The sequence below is a fragment of the Halyomorpha halys genome, unplaced genomic scaffold, assembly GCF_000696795.3.
Source record: "Halyomorpha halys isolate HHAL.00 unplaced genomic scaffold, Hhal_1.1 Scaffold714.1, whole genome shotgun sequence".
In the NCBI taxonomy this organism is placed as follows: domain Eukaryota; kingdom Metazoa; phylum Arthropoda; class Insecta; order Hemiptera; family Pentatomidae; genus Halyomorpha; species Halyomorpha halys.
The window spans coordinates 464525-481579 of NW_027109944.1; the positions used below are offsets into that span (position 1 = coordinate 464525).

Below are 17055 nucleotides of genomic sequence, written 5' to 3' on the forward strand. Positions count from 1 at the left end.
TATTTACTTATATTTCTATTATGTACAATGAATACCACTATAGGTGGCAAGACACCAAGTGGTAGGCCCAAAACCAGATGGATGGACAGAGTCAACAAAGATGCAAAAAGGCTGCATGCAGCCAACTGGAAAGCCAAGACTCAGCCCAAGGCGCATGTGTGGAGAAGACTGGTTCGTTGGCCAAAGATTACAAGATCTGTACAGCCAACCGAAAAAATCTATTATTTAGTTTACTAATATTCATTATTTATTATGTATTTTTTTTACCATATTTTTTTTCCGCTACGTAATAAAACAGCATCGCTGCAGTAACGAGGTTGCTAGGATATACGCTTTAACTCCTTCGGTTATAAACGGCCCATATTACCAATCGCTGTCTTCAACCATCTCTTCACACACTGTCTATTTAAACCCCAATCTGCATATTGAATAATATTGAAATATATTTGATTCATTGTACAATAAACTATTTTTTCGCTAGTACAGAAAAATGTTGAATGTACTTGAATTGTAGAAGCGTATTAAAATTCATCCTGCAGATTCATATATACGAATGCATTAAATTTGCACTGCAATTGTGACTAAAATTTATTTATCTTTTTATTATATATTTTTAAGAGAAATTCCTTTACTCACGCTAGAGTGATTGGTCTGGATAAGACGAACAGTGTAACGATTCTGTTCTCAAATAAAAAATTGACGTTGAATTCGGTTGTTTTTCGAAAAATTCGTACCTCCGTAAAAAGAAAAAAAATAGTCTTTTCGAATAACACTACAAATCTCCTAGCACATTATAACCATTTTTATTTTGAACATAATGAATTTTCGTATGAATAAAAATTTAAGGGTATTTTGCATTCAATGTAGGTTCCCATAGAAACGGATTATTTTTAGATTTTAGTAACTTTTTTTGTAACTACATCTTAACAACAACAATAATCAAAAAGTTAAAGTTATTATAGGTGATTCTTCTAATGTTGTATAGGTGCAATAATGTTGAGTTCAGAAAGATTCGGACTCTAGTTGGTAAAAAAAAAAATCTTGCACCTAAAATGAAAAAATTATTTTTGGAATAAACTTTTTTTTTTCTTATTCATAAGATATCAGTATATCTTATGTGATATTTTTAAACATTGTTTATTGATTCAACTCTTTAAATACACAATTAATCAGGGATTCCCTGTTTTTATTTAATTTTCTTTTTTAATTTTCAGTTACTTCTTAATAATTTCCATGGCATGACCAGTGATATGAAGATAACGACCAGTACAAAAAATTAACATGCTTTTAGGGATTTATTTATCTCATGGAATAAATGGATTTAATACATAAATCTTAAGTAATACATCAGGTTTTTTAGATCAAAAAGTCATGTTGAAATTGAACCCTGACACAGTTTACAGGTCTATTCTCAAGTTATTAACAAAACACAGTCTAAATTATTTTTATCATATTTCAGTTAATAAAAACCCTAAATTTCTTTCTTAGAGTATGAATTAATAGAAATTGATTAATAAAAGAGATATTTCATTGACTATAAACAAATTTATTTTGGTTTTTCATTCTGTATGGTTATATATCAATCTCATAGACTAAGAAAAAATCTTTAAGAACTACATCATATGATAATAACAGAAACTTATCGCAGTTTTATTCTATATTTATATATGTTACACATTTTTGTAACGTTCGGCCCATTTTCAATAATGGCTATTTCCAAGCATTTTCTACTTTACCCTAGTCAACAAATTAAAACCTATTTTCAAATATACAACTAATAGTATTTGTGTGATTGTATTTAAAATTCTACTAATTCCCAGCAATTTATTTACTGAGGTTATTTTGTTTTTTGAAAGGAGGGTTATTACATTATTACATCTTTTATTGGAGACTAGAACCGATAAACAAAGGCCTATACAATAGGTTGAAGCGTTACAAAAAATGTAAAAATAGAATAAAATTGTGATATGTTTTTTGCTATTATTATATAAACTTACACTAAAAAATGTGCTTCTTGGTTCATGGTTCATACAGTTTTTCCTTAGTCGTTTTTTGACTGAAAGGTATTTCATTTAATTTAGAGAGATTCCCCTCAAAAAAATTCTATTTACTGATGCTGATATAATATAATCGTCACCAAATGCTAGACCTAAGAAATTTTTTTTTACAACGCGCAACAGCCTCACGTAATTTTCTTTAAATATAAAATAAGTCATCAATGAGAAGTGTTATTGCCCCAGCCTAATAAATTGGGTACCTTTAATTGTGTAAACATCTGGCAGTTGAGAATGATTCTGACAATCAAATCACCTCCTCGAAGTTGCTCAAACCCCCTTGAGAATAGGTCATACTCTCCTCACGTACTCTCACCTGATCAGAAAACTCCCACCTCCAACTTGCAAATATTGTCAGTCCATTCTTACGATTAGACATATTTTTGAAGAATGTTCTCACTATTTGCCAACAATAAACAGGATAGGACTGACCCCAAATTTATCAAAACCTCTCACAGATGAGGAAGCTAAAATTACATTAGTATTTGAATTTTTAAAAGCACATCGCCTTCTTTATAAATTATAACTCCTCTTCGATTTTTTTTTTTACTCTTATCATGCTATAGGCGTTGATGACCAGAGGGTTTTACGCCTTTAAGCAACAATCAACAACAACAACAACCTCCTCGTACAACCGGTCTAGTAACCGTACTTCCTTACAAAGTACAGCACCACTGACTCTTCATAGATACTAGCAGTACAGATTTAGTTTTTTTTTCTTTTTTAATGAAGTGCTTTTATAATTGCTTAAGAAAAAAATGGATAAATAAAATTAATTATAAATTAAAATAATATTAGTTGTTTAGTGGATATAGTTGTAATTGTTTAGTTAGTTTATTTATCTAATAATTGATGATGGTGAAGATACGATGAGCGAAAATATTTTTCAGGGCCAAAAAAAAAAACCTCTCTACGTTCCAATTATCTTAACCACTCGCCAGGAAATCTGCCGCATTATTGGAGTCGGTTATCGGAACTACACTCAGACCACTGCGGTATTCCTTCAAAAATTTCGATCAAGTCCTACAAGTTTTTGATACCATCATTCATTTTATTCGTTTTTAGGAATAGCAATCACCATATAACATATATTCTTATCAATTCTGAAAAAGTATCAACCAAGTAGGAAAGAGAGTTCTAACTTCCGAACCTAAAATAAACACGCCCTTGGTGGGAATGTTAAAATTTTAAAAGTAGAAATATGTGGTAAAAAAATGTAATTAAGTCGAATTAAAAAGTTTGATTAACTTTGGCCGTTTTACGAAACTTGAAATTTTTAAATTATGATGTACCCCTATAACTTTTGCTTTTAACTTTGCTAGATACGTATGAAGTAGAGGTAAAATTTAACATATGCGAGATGAACTTTAGTTCATTATTTTTGTATATAAGTAGTTAGCAGATTTATTTAATTATACCGTGAGTAATAGAACTAAATATCTACAACTCATTTTTTTCCTGAAAACTGGATTATGAATTTGTTTGGTTAAAGGATGGAATTTTTTGCTGAGTATTAACTTATCACTAAAAATGCCATACTAGGGGATGCGTCAACAGCAGTTGTCTAGTTTGTGGTATGTTGTGGACCAAATTGAAGTACTCAACCCAACGATAGAAATAATATGGATAATTAAACCATATTAAACAAATATATATTGACGCTGTACATAATTAGAATATACCACTTAAACGCATTATGCAAGTTATGGAAAACACACAAGTGACCATTAAATTATTATTTAAGGATATCGATGTAAAAAAAAATCTAAGATAAAAAATTGATAAAAAAATGCAAAATAAATAAACCAGCATATAATAATGTAATATGTATAAATAAAACTATATTTTAAATATATCTTTAATTTTAACTTTTTTTTTTTAGAAGTATCAATAAAATATACTAAACTATTTTTGGGCATTACGTAATATTGCGACCTAGGAAACAATTTTAAAATTAATTAATCAATAGATAACTAATAAAATACAAAACTTAAGAACTGCAACCCTTGAAACATTTCGGATTCAAAGCATAATACGGAAATTCTATTTCCTACCAGTACAATGGAGTTGTACAAGGTGAAATATCCAGTTGTCATACTTAACCAGACAAGTTATTTTTTCTAAACATAACTCGAGTGTGTCCTAAGAGTCATTATGATAGGTGGACTTAAACTCAGATTTGGAGTTAAAAGAGCCGATTAACTGAGCCCCTCTATAAATGAATGATACTAAAGAGAGCCAAATCCAAAGTACGGTTTTTAATCACCATCCCCATGATGTTTTTCTCCTACTCCCACTCAATCTTTCTCTCCTTCTATTTTCTCAACATATCAATTATTCAACCTTTAATTTATTATTTATTTACGCACCCTAAAATTTCAAACAAATTTTAAAATTATTAAAAATTTATTAATGAATTTTCTATTAATATAACTAAGAAATAGACATAGGTAGCAACTATACGGCTAATCCTTAATTATTTTTTTTATTTATATAACTTAGAAAGAGACACGAGCCTAAACAGTAACCTTTATATCGAAGTCAGAACCACGTAAACGACTTTTATTATATAGAATATTCTAACGTAATGAATTAGAAACCAGGTACTTATTAATGCCGTATTGTGGTATTTTATCACTAGTTTCATTTTTAAATAAATAGTAAGGGGACTGATTCCTTATATGGAATATATAGTAAGGGAATTCGCAATCGTAAAAAATTTCGACTTCGAGTTTTAGACGGAAATACACCTTTTGAGAGTCCAAATAATAAAGTCTCGCTATATAGTCTGTATGTGTGTGTGTGTACAGCCTCACTCAAAAACGAAAAACTGAAATTGAATATTTAAAGCGGATATGTAACTGGGGTGTGACTACATCTTTTTTGATAAAATTGACCAACCATAAGTGCCGCTTAGAATCGATTTTTCACATTATTTCGATTTTTTGGAAAATAAATCTAACGATTTTCATAAAAATCGGCATGCCAATATACAATTAAATTATTTAATTATTATTTTCAATTAAATAGTTAGACAGGATCTAAATGACGATTTTTAAAAAAATTTGTCCTCAAATGTACCTTTAATTTTGTTTATTTCAATAAAATTAACAGTTTTTAAAGTTGGGAATAATAAAAAATTTATAAAAATATAATATAAAAGAATTTTATTAATAACTAAAGGAGAAGAAAGGAAAAATAGAGACATCCGATTCGAACGGGAAAAGTCTATACGCTCCCCCATTTCCCGATATCATTACGGCTTCGTTATCTTTTCTTAAACTATCATATTCTTCACTGCTACAAAATTTATCTTCGCTATTTTCACCCCGGGAAACCATAAAATACGAATACTTATAGCAACAGAAAAATAAAATAAAAATGTTTATAATTTTCGCCTCCCGTGGCCTTTGTTTTTTTTTTTTTAAATCACTAAAATAGTGGTAACATCAACATGTGCGCAACTATCTACACAAGACTTGGAAACGCATGTAGGTTAGTTGCATGCGCACACCGCTCCACATTTTTCAAAGCTTATAATGCCTTTTAATTCCACCTGTAAAAAAATATAAGGAATATCTTCAAAGAAAAAAACAAGAAATTGTTTCCCGTGAATGACCTATGAGAAGAGTGGAGATAATTCTTAAGAGAGCCCGTGACATTCGGCAGACACTGGGGGAAGAAGGAGGAAGAAGTAATATAGCTGGGATATACAGAAGACATTAGTCAGGCAGAAGACAAGGAACTCTGGATGAAATTAAGAGAAGGGCTTATCGCTGGCCATTGTGGAACCCCTCTCCATGTCCCCAGCTCCCAACATCCTATTCTTTTCTCTTTAGGAGCTCCCTCTTCGGCTATCTCAATTCTTCTTTCTTCCTATTAATCCTCTTTTCTTTTCTAGAAAAATATCGAAGTTTTAGGTATAACCGATTTAAATGAGTTGTTGAAAAACAGATCATCTTAGTCACTGACCAAATGCCTTTTAACCCGTTAGTGGGAATACCATCTATGAAGCGAGTATGAAAATAATGTTTTTGAAATGGGTGAGGTCCTACACATTTTGATTGAGGGTATCTGGTTACATGAGTTTTAATTAATTCTCTTTTCAACGCTATAAGAAGTCTCTATTTTTGAACGAGTGAAGTGAACGGAAATGAACCGTTTGATCCAAATAAATCAGTAATATTAATAGAGTATGGACTATTATTGCAATAGTTAGTAATAAAAATGTATCTCACTAAAAAAACCAAAAAAAAAACCACAATAAAATTGTTTTTAAGAAAACAGGAGGAAGGTATACCCTACTCCCTTTCTAAGACAACTAGAAACCAAAGCAAACTAAACCCTCGGAACTCAGGTTTAAGTTGAGGTTAGGAATATTCACCATTGCTCTCTGAACTGATACAGTAAGCAGCAGTTGATTGGCTCCTACTCCTCTGCAACGCCACAGAATTCATACAAAGGCCCAATTTTTGGCTTCACTATTCACATCAACATTCCTCTGTTGAACTGTGTGCTCCAAAAACTAAATAATGGAGTAGGTTGTAATCTACTATAGAACATACCGCTATTCTGTTTACATAGGGATACATTCGACAAAAAATAAAAGTTTTAATTTTATTTTGAACTGGACGTATTCCAAAGGTAAAGCTATAGTACTATATACTAGGGAAAGTTTCTTTATCTATGTTACCACTGGGTAACTTCGATCTATTGTAAAATCTATGGAATACGTATACACAGAAAACAAATTTTTAAAATTTGTTTGATGTGCTATTATTAAAATGGTATAATTGTCACTATTAAAACGGTATGACCAACGGGACAATAGGTGAGCGGTCCCTTGAATATCTTCATCGGGATATCAGAGCGAGAAAAATTACTTTTTCTCTTTCTCTCTACTTTCCTGTCCTCTGCCTTCTCCTTTACACTAAAAACTTATTTAAACTGCGATTTTTGGCAACCTCAGAGACTTCAAAGTCATCGAAAAGTCAGCCAATTAGAAGTTAGCAAAGTCATATTTCTATCAAAAGATTTAAAAATCTTAGAACAGTCCACAAGAGGCAAATTCCAAAATGTTCCAATAATTCTATGCAACATACATGGAAACAAAAGATCCAATTTTATTAAAACAGTAGATGATGCGGAAAAATGGATCCAGAAATTGTTTCTAAAAAAAATATATATGTAAAAACGAAAATAATTATACAGACACTTTATAAGTGTATTTGATTTCTGAGACTTCATAATTTTTTTTCAGCTAAACCCAAAGAAGTCCAAAATCCTTGCTTTGATTCAGAAATCAAAAGCCCAAAAAAGTCTTGCTTGAAACCCAAACCATGGTAAAAAAAAATGACCATCAAGAAAAAAATCCAAAAATTAGTTTCTAGGATCAAGTGGAGGTTGATTACCATTACTTCATTATTCTTTAAATTTTTGTCCTCATGTATGTATTTACTGTGAAAATACATTTATTTATGTAGATATTTTTGTTAATATTTAATTATATACTATAATAGGTCATATATAATTAGTCAGACATATTTGTAATTCTTAAGGGATATTATCCCTGAAAAAATGTTGTTTTTATTTTTCTAATTTATTTTTTTTCGGAATTATACTTTTTACTGGTTTTAAATCATAAAAGCAGTTAATGAAGTTTGCAATTTCAATCGACTTCCAAGAAGACTTCATACTGAAGACGAAAAAAAAGTAGCACTATGACCAATAAAGACCCCTCAACACGCTACCAACCATAAGTGGTTGATTATATCTCTTCTTTACCGCTGTTTTCATTTTGAAGACAATTAGGTTTCTTTAGTTGAACTAATATTTATACATTAGTTTAAAACTGCGAGAACTCTCCATTAGATAATTTCCATCTCCTTTTTAATTAATACGAAACTCAAATGATATGTTCATCCGTACATACAATATAATATCAAGAAAAGTCAATTCATCACACACAATTGCTGAAGCTGAATACTTCATACTGAATAACTTTAAGTAACAGTTTACTTAATGAGTAATTACGCTGCCCAAAAGTAAAATATTATTTCAGTTTTACAGTTAAGATTCAGCTATCCCTAAAATGATACTAACACAAATTCATTTAAGCTAATCTTAACCAATATTATCTATAGTATTAAAGTATACTTACTTTAAGCACAATTGGTTTATCGAAAAAGAACATGATCTGCCCAATATTATTCATATTACGCATTGATTTTAGGTTAGACACGGTAAAGAACGAAACAATATGTGATCGCAAGACTTTGGAAGCTAACCTCAAAATAAGGTTTGATCAGTGCCTAATTCGTGCGCAATCTCGAAAGCTCAATTTTGGGCTTTAAAACACTGGGCCCATTACCAGGGGACATACCTAGGTTCTTTTAGAATTTTGAAACCTTTAACATTTAAAGTTTCAGTAAGAATTTAATAATTTAAATTGAGGTTCGTCACTTCTCTATGAAATTCTCAATATTTTGATACCTCATCCGACAAATCTATAGCTCTTGAGAGCCGAAATAGAGATGTATACTACGGTGTGGGATAGAACAAATTTTACGATTTTACGATTTATGTAGCAGGAGTCCTCGCCATTACAGTAATTGGATGAGGGATTCCTTGAAAAAACATTTTCCTTTTATTTGGAAACCATTTTAATTTAAGGGAGCTGTTTCCAATAATAAAGTATTTAAATGCTAACATTCTTGAAATTACATATGGATTCGTACTTTTGTAGATCACTTGAACTTTAATTCCGCTAAAGTAAATAACATTTCTAGGAAGCTTTCGTTAACCACCTCGGGTCTTGTATTTCCTTCATTAGCATATTAATTGAACTTGAGAATCTTCGACAATGGTTATCCGTCGTTCAAAAGTGAAGCGTACATAATTCGATATTCTGGCCCGTTGAACACTCGATTAATCGATTAGTTCATTGTCTTAAAAAATTTCTATGCAGAATTATCACTTTTTGCTCTGGCATAACCTCTGATTGCTTAAAAATATTGATTAACGGAAAAATAAGACATGTGAAGAAACAAATGTCTTTGGTTTTTTTTAAAAAAAACGTTTATTAAATTAAAATTTTATATTAAAAAATAAAAAAATAGTCGAAGTACTTCATAGTACTCAAACATATAATAATAAGCTGTCAACTTTGGCAAAAATATTACTTTCTTCTATTCTCGAAATAGTACATGTTTTCGCCATAAAATTCTAATAACCCAACTGCTTCAATTGTGTTTGGAGACTTTTTAAATGATAATTTCTGATTCAACATCTCATAAAATTTAAGAATACTTTCAAGTTTTATAATAGTTATTTAAAGTCTGGATTTTGACTAAACTGTGCTACGTTTCGACCCACTTTACAGGTCTTCGTCAGGGCTGTTTAAATGACTGTGGACGTAGACAGATCAAAAGAACAAAGAAGGGGTAGAATTAACTGAACTGAATAAATAATTAAAAGTCGTTTTTCCGTACCGCAACCATAACCGTATCCTTAATATACGTATAATGAACCATTTATTTTTATTATTAATACATTAATTTATCCAAATCTGTTTATCCTTCTCATACTCTGAGTTAAACTCAGCCTTTGGCAATATTCAGGAAGACCTGAACAGGATACCAGTTCCTGGATAAATTTGAATAAATTAATGCTAAACGCTGTGAAAAGTCCGTCCATGATCGGTAGTTTCCAATTAGCACCTCATATCCAACGCTACCTATCCGACCTTAATCTTATATGATCACCCTATCACCTCCAATCCCTCTGTTTAAAACTTATAGTACAAGAGCCAGGAAGAAAAAAAGGTAGTTATCTCACCCCAATTTTTTATTACTTTAATGAAAACTATGTATAATTACAAATAAAAATTCATGAGTCTGCCAAGTATAAGTAGGGCGAATAAAAAATGGTGTTTTTTTTTTTTTTTTTCTTACACCACAGAAAGTGGGCTATTACGCCATTTTCCCTCTCGCAGCCCAATACAATTTGACTCTTCCTCTTAGTTGGTCCGCATCTCGCTCAACATCTTCCAGACCAACACACGCCAAAAGATGGTCCTCATCCATGTCCTCCATGTTGCATAGAAGACATTTCGGGGAATCTACGATGCCAATTCGATGGAGGTGTTTTTGGAGCAGATCATGTCCTGTTACTAGCCGAAAACAGGCCACTCTCTCAGCTCTGCTAAGATTCCCAAGAATTCGTTTATCCTTATTCAGTAGGCTCTCCCACTTCTTTCCTTCTGCTTGAACTTCGTGTCTAGCATTTGTTCTGTCCTTACAATAAGAGCTTATAAGTGATTTCACTGTTCTGTAGGAAAGTGGTAGAACAGGCTGGTTCTCTGCACAACCAAGTTTAGCCAACTTGTCAGCTTGCTCATTACCATCTATGCCAACATGGCCTGGTATCCACTGCAGAGCTATAGCCCATCCTCTTTCCTTCATGATAGCAGCCATGTTTCTGCACTTTTCTTCCGTGGGTGACTCTGCGGCACCTGGTGTTGTTAATTTTTGTATTACGGCTTGGGAGTCGCTGAAAATTACCGTGTTGTCATTACATTCAATAGTGGCTTCCATCGCAAAGCAGATAGCCATTTCTGCATCATAATTATCACATCCAGCTCCAACGGGAAATGACAATTGGAAGTTAATTGAGTATACACCTGCTCCAGCTCTCTTGTTAATACCGAACGCAGACCCATCGGTATAAATGTGTAGCCATTGCTCTATAGGGTATAGCTCATAAATTATTTTTAGTGCAGCAGCTCTAAGCTCGGGTTCAGGGCAATCTTTCTGGATACGACCACATGCCAGTTTGAGTCGCCCGTAGACTTCAGCGGAATCGTGCTTTGGCATGTAGCAGATGCTTATATTATGTCTTTCATCAGTTGGTAGGTCTATCTGGTGAAGTATTTCCTCAGCTTTTGAAAGAAATGTGCGATGGGACCTCAGTCGTTCATTCGTTTTACGATAATCCAACCAGTGTTCTTCTCGTCGCATAAGCTTTTCATAAAGGCACAGAGCAGTTTTCTCCCTCCTATCCTGTAATGGTTCAAGACCTGCTTGGAGTTCCTTAGCTGTAATGGGAGTCGATTTCACACCGCCAATGATTATGCGTAAGGCTTGATTTTGAACTTTGTCTAACTTTTCTAACGCTGCTTTGGAGGAGGTTATTAAAAGTTCAGCACCATACTCCAGATTAGGCCGTACGTAAGATTTGTAGGCCGTACTGAGTACGTCTTGGGATGCTCCCCATTTAGTCCCTGTCAGCCTTTTCATCAGCTTCAGTTTTGATTGTCCTTTCTGAGTTGCTTTATAGATTTGTTTTAGCCAGGTCAGCTTAGAGTCCAGTGTGATCCCTAAATAGCTTGCTTTATCAGTTCTGGTTAGTTCTTCGCCTTTAAAGTATAAATGAACCTTATGTTTTTTTGTACAAAGGCTAAACACTTGAGACACAGTTTTTCGTGGATTAACTGTCATTCCATTTTCTTTCACCCAGAAAGAAATGGAACTTTTCTTCTAAACCTTAAACTAGCTTTAATTTTAGTGCTAATAGACATCTGTACATCACATAGTTCCTGAGATATAGATTTCTCAAAATAAATTAACTAACTACTAATCTTTCAGTAGATTTTTAAGAAATTTTGCATTTTAAAAAGTTATATCTCGAGAACTATTTAACGTAAATAACTCTTTCAAGGCTCATATTTTAGCAAATTTACTCTTCTTTATATGACGTTCTCTTAGGTTTTTTTGTGTTGTTCTTACTTTTTAAGATATAGAGCTCCGAATGAAAAATTAGTGTTTTTTAAGGTTTTGAAACATCCGCCATTTTTTATCCTCCCTACCTATACTTGGTAGACTCATCAATTTTGACTATTTTTCTCCTCTTGGGCTCTTGGACTATTAGGTATCACACCTTACTCTGGAAACCTCATATCACCCTAATTTCCGATGGTCAATAACTACACTTTTACTATTCGCTATTCCCATAACCCGCACGTAAGCCCCTTGTATCCTCACTCATTTCCCCCCACTCTAACTGGAGTTTACAGGAGAACAAATTGAAGCGCATCATGGATTCCTTTTTAAGATTTGTCTTATATTGTCTAAAAAAATATTTAATAGATTTTTTTGGCTTCAATTGTTTCTTTTCTTTTCTTAAATAACTCTGTTATTTTTTTATTTAGATTAATTATCTACTTTATTTCATAGTGGATTCGATATTGTTATCATTTCATAATATCGATGCCATAGATGCCAATAATTATTTTTAATACGATTGATATTATGTTCTGTTATTTCACTTGCTCTTCTTTTGTTTTTAATTTAGAAGAAGAATTTAATTTTTTTTTCATATGTAACAATTTTATATTTATTTCCACGTTAGACATTGTATAATGTCATTAGAAGTGATTATTTTTTTACATAGGAATCGATTATTTTATTACTTTTTTCTTTGTAGTTTTTTTTATTTTAACCCTGACCTGATTGATTATCAATTTTATATTAATTTATTATATATTTATAAAATTTGTTTGCTCTCATAAATAACTACCGACCCTTGAATAAACATTGATGTGCATAGATAGGTGCCCCTCAACTTTCTGCTACTATTTAATCAAAATTAAATTCCTTGAATCGGAACAAATATATTTCACCATATATAAACATCTGGCTGGCTATAAAAAAGGGATGAATTGAAACTAATAAAAGTAGAAACTTCTAATTTCGGCGAAGGAGGTGTAAAAAAATGTACCTATAATATTGTAGCGAGAGGGAGCAAGTGGTTGGACCACAACTCACCAGAGCGCTCCACCTCGAGCCTCACCGAAGCTCTCAAATTTATAAATCACTTCATTTTGTAAAAACCACATTGTCATTTTTGTATATTAATAATTTCTGTACATAATACTTAGAAATATCTGTACAATGAATAATAAATGATAACAATGCAATGCACGAACCTATCTCAAGCGGACATGTACCGACCGCTTCTCGGTCGCAGCCGCATGGACTAGGCCTATAAATAAGGGACTCTAAATCCCCCAATTCGATCATAGATCCACATCCTTTCCTGGGTTTAGTCATGGCACTGGTGGCGTATACACTGCTTGAGATAGAGAAGTTCATTGCCAATCTATTCGCGTAAAAGTTGTTATTTCTGTACGCACACCTAAGGCGATGGCCTATCTCCTCTCCTTCTCTCCAGGAATCCTAGTCCGTCGCTTCATCTCGGCAACTATGATTGTAACCTAATCCTTAACAGTTACACTGGTCCGTCCGCTTCATCTCGGCAACCAGTGTAATTTACCGTCTCTCCCCGGCTCTAGTCCGTCCGCTTCATCTCGGCAACTAGAGCTGCACCTCGCCTTATCAGCTTACTGGTCCGTCCGCTTCATCTCGGCAACTAGTAAGCTGACTCCTATCATGACAGTTCTAGTCCGTCCGCTTCATCTCGGCAACTAGAACTGTTACTCTACCTCTGACTCTCTCACCCAGACCTCCTCTACCTGCTACAGTGTCCAGGGCTCATCCTCTGGCACGGCCGTTCCTAACTTATAATGATGAATACGCCTTGTAGTGGGCCTTCTGAAAAGAGTATAATCAGGCTGGAGAAATCGCCTAAGACCAGACAACCCCGACAATATCATATGATTTTTATATTATTTAATATTTGTGTCATTATATCTACTGAAAATCCTAGGATGTAATAGAATTTTAAATTCTTGTTTTTGAGCTTTTAATTTTCTATTGATTATTGTTAAGAATCGATTGAAAAATAAACCAGTTCTTAGGAGTTCTAGCTTTTTGCGATAAAAATTTCTTAAAACATCCATATTTTTTGCAACTTTCAAAGTTATAATTCTAATAAGACCTATCTTACTTGGTTTGTCAGACGGAAAATTTAACTGTATTGGAAGAAGATGGTTGACCATATGAAGTAAATTGGAGGAAAATAGTCAGTGTGGTGGTTAATAAAGGTATCAAAATAGTAAAAGAAAACTATTTACAGTTAACAAACGTTTCGCCTCACTTTAGAGGGCTTCGTCAGGGCTATCTAATGGTAGTACAAAGGGCAATTGAATTGTATTTCGTTGGTTAACAATAAATAGTTTTCTTTTACTATTTTGATACCTTTATTGACTCGCCAGCTTTATTGGCCACGCGGACTATCTTCCTCCAAAGGAAAATTTAAATGTTTTTACGTTAGCCCGTGGCTTAAACCCATGTTTATTATTTGATTTCTGATGGCATTTGCGAAAATAATTTCTTAATATCTTGCGGACACCTGCCATCGTTCGCAGAATACCTGTTGGAAAATTAATATAAAGTGTTATAAACTGGCATTTGATTTACGAGTTATATAAATTTGATTAGATGGTTTTCCTTATATTGTAAACTACAGTAATAATAAGGCCTAATGAATATTTTTAACAAAGCTGTAATTATCAATAATTTTTTTTTCAATTATAAAATATTCACCTATGATAAAAATTATAAAATATACAACACAACATTCAGTTCCTATAATATTAAAATATTATAAAAGTAAAATACTTTTATTAATTCGAATGTTCCTTTTTATTTTTTAAATAGCCCTGCTATAACAAAGGCATTAATTACTATTTTATTACTATTCTATATAAATTTGTTCCATATACAAGAAAAAAAATATTATTTCATCATGATAAATAAAATCTATAATTAAATTAATAATATCATAAAATATAATGTGTGCTAACAAAATGTGTGATTTGTGTAGTGAGAGGTTTTCGCTTGTGAATTAAGCTGCCTACAAGCTGCGTAAGCTGGGCACTAGGAAAGGATTGTCTACGGGCACATAATGCAATTTTGATTAAATTTTGTGAAACAGTTTATAATTTTTATAATATTCCTAATATTTTAGTGTTATACCAATAGTAGCCGGCACGAGCAGGGTCTGAGAAATTGCTGCGCTGCCAACTCTCATTTAATAACCTAACTTACAATTCCCTGAAGAAAGGTTTGGAATCTTTTACATGTTCTTACACAACTCGTTGTAAAGAAACGAAGATGGGTCAAACCAATTACCTTAATGCCTAAACTATTATCCATTAAAACAAAGTATTAATCAAACTTATATTATTAATATTAATTTTACTACTCCCAGGAGTATTTTGGGCGAGCAGGGTGGTTCAGTGAAGTCCAAGGACCCGTGTTTGAATCCCGCTATTGCAGATAATTATTTATTCTGTTATTGTAGCAATCAGTCAACCCTATGGCTTCGGGAAACCGGCACGGCTCACCTGCCTTATTTCGTGCACGCAATTATAGTGTAAAGAAACAAAGGAAATTCGGAAATTATTTATGAAAAATTGATCATTTATTTATGCTAAGACAAAATCTCTTAATTTAAAGAAAATATAATAACTATAATTATCAATTATATATCACTAATCCCCTTGAAAATAATTTAATACTATTGAGAAGTTGTAAAAAATTTTCAAATTAAATTATTTGTCCTAATAGATTTTTTATTCAACTGATATTGACCGATAAACCTGTATTGTTTAATAATGAATACATTCAATTTAATGGTAGTGGAAAAAATATTAAAATGTTTATAAGATCTTTTATAGTTCATTAAAAATATCAATATTACTGATTTATTTATAATTTTAAAACAATCTAGAATAACATTTATTATTTACTGACGTTGCCAACTTGTTAATCATTTTAAACGTTCAGATATAATATATTTAAATATAGCTATATTATCAAAAGAGTCATTATGATTATCAGATGCAATTAATGTTTCAATTTGAACCTATCGAAATTTCTCCAATGAGCAACATTTATTTCGTACAGATAAATCTCTGTTATATTACAACAAACGATTCCAATTACTGTCCTTAATTGTTCTCTGAAAATAGCTTTTAATTAACAAATACACTAATTTACCGGCCTTAAATTCCAAAAAGTTAATTGACTTTGGTAATCGGAACCGTATTGTTCAAAACACGGAATGGAAGAAATGTTTTTCAGTTTTGATTTTCAATTTGCTAAAGTAATAAATAAAATTCAGGGTTTTTGGTTATGGTGATGATTATGATAATATAGCTAGACAGCAGTGGACAATATAGATAATACATTTTGGATAATACATTCTTATAAGCATACTACTTATTTACTTAATTACACTTAAATATGTAATATTAATCCATTATTATTTGACTAAATGACATTAAATTTCGCAAGATGTTTCTTTAAAATCCCTCAGGCGCAAGATGTATACCATACCTCATAACAACTCGTTAATGAAGTGTCGTTGAACAGATTATAGAACTCTACGATGATCTTTGTGCCCGTTGACTACGGATAGGACCAATGAGGATGGGAAAGTAGGAACCTAAGAGTGATGATATAGTGGGTACTCACAATGGCCAAAGTACTGCATCTGCCTTCTCGCCTGCTCCGCTCGCGCCTCCTGGTCCACGATGCTGTTGAGCAGTTCCAGCTTCCTCTGTAGGTCCGCCGCTTCCGTGTTCTCAGCATCTGCTTCCGGTTAGTTCAGGGTCACTTATTGCTTAACTTAAACTATCGAGCTGTTCGCCCATGCAATAAAAATATATGTGTGTGTAGTCAGTCAGGTTTCGTTACTTTGGTGTCAACTTGCTCAATCTAATTATTATATGAAAAATCAGTTAAGTTATTTAACAAAGTGCTGAAATTGATAAAAAGTTAGTAAGTTTTTCCTTTTGGTACAAAAAAAAATCCTTTTTAAACAAAAACAATAGTATTCAATCATTCTTTTATATTCCTACGAACTAAATAACTAATTTAAATTTCGATTATAAGTATATAATCTGAATTAAAAATCCAAGCGGTTTATTTAAATTGTATTATTTCGTGCCATTATAAATAAAGTCTTTAGACCACAAAAAATAATCAAGAAATTAACAAACTGAATTATTAAGACTGTATTAGACTGGTTCGAAATA

General features: G+C 32.2%; 1 protein-coding gene across 1 annotated transcript in view; it reads right to left on the reverse strand.

Annotated features, from left to right (window-relative positions):
- Positions 1-16609, reverse strand: part of LOC106685594 (uncharacterized) — a gene marked incomplete at its 5' end in the record, with an annotated part of 87580 nt that extends 70971 nt beyond the window's left edge. The window contains 1 exon segment of the mRNA XM_024361450.2: positions 16493-16609. Coding sequence (XP_024217218.2) covers positions 16493-16609 — 117 coding nt within the window.
- Positions 16610-17055: the final 446 nt, after the last annotated feature.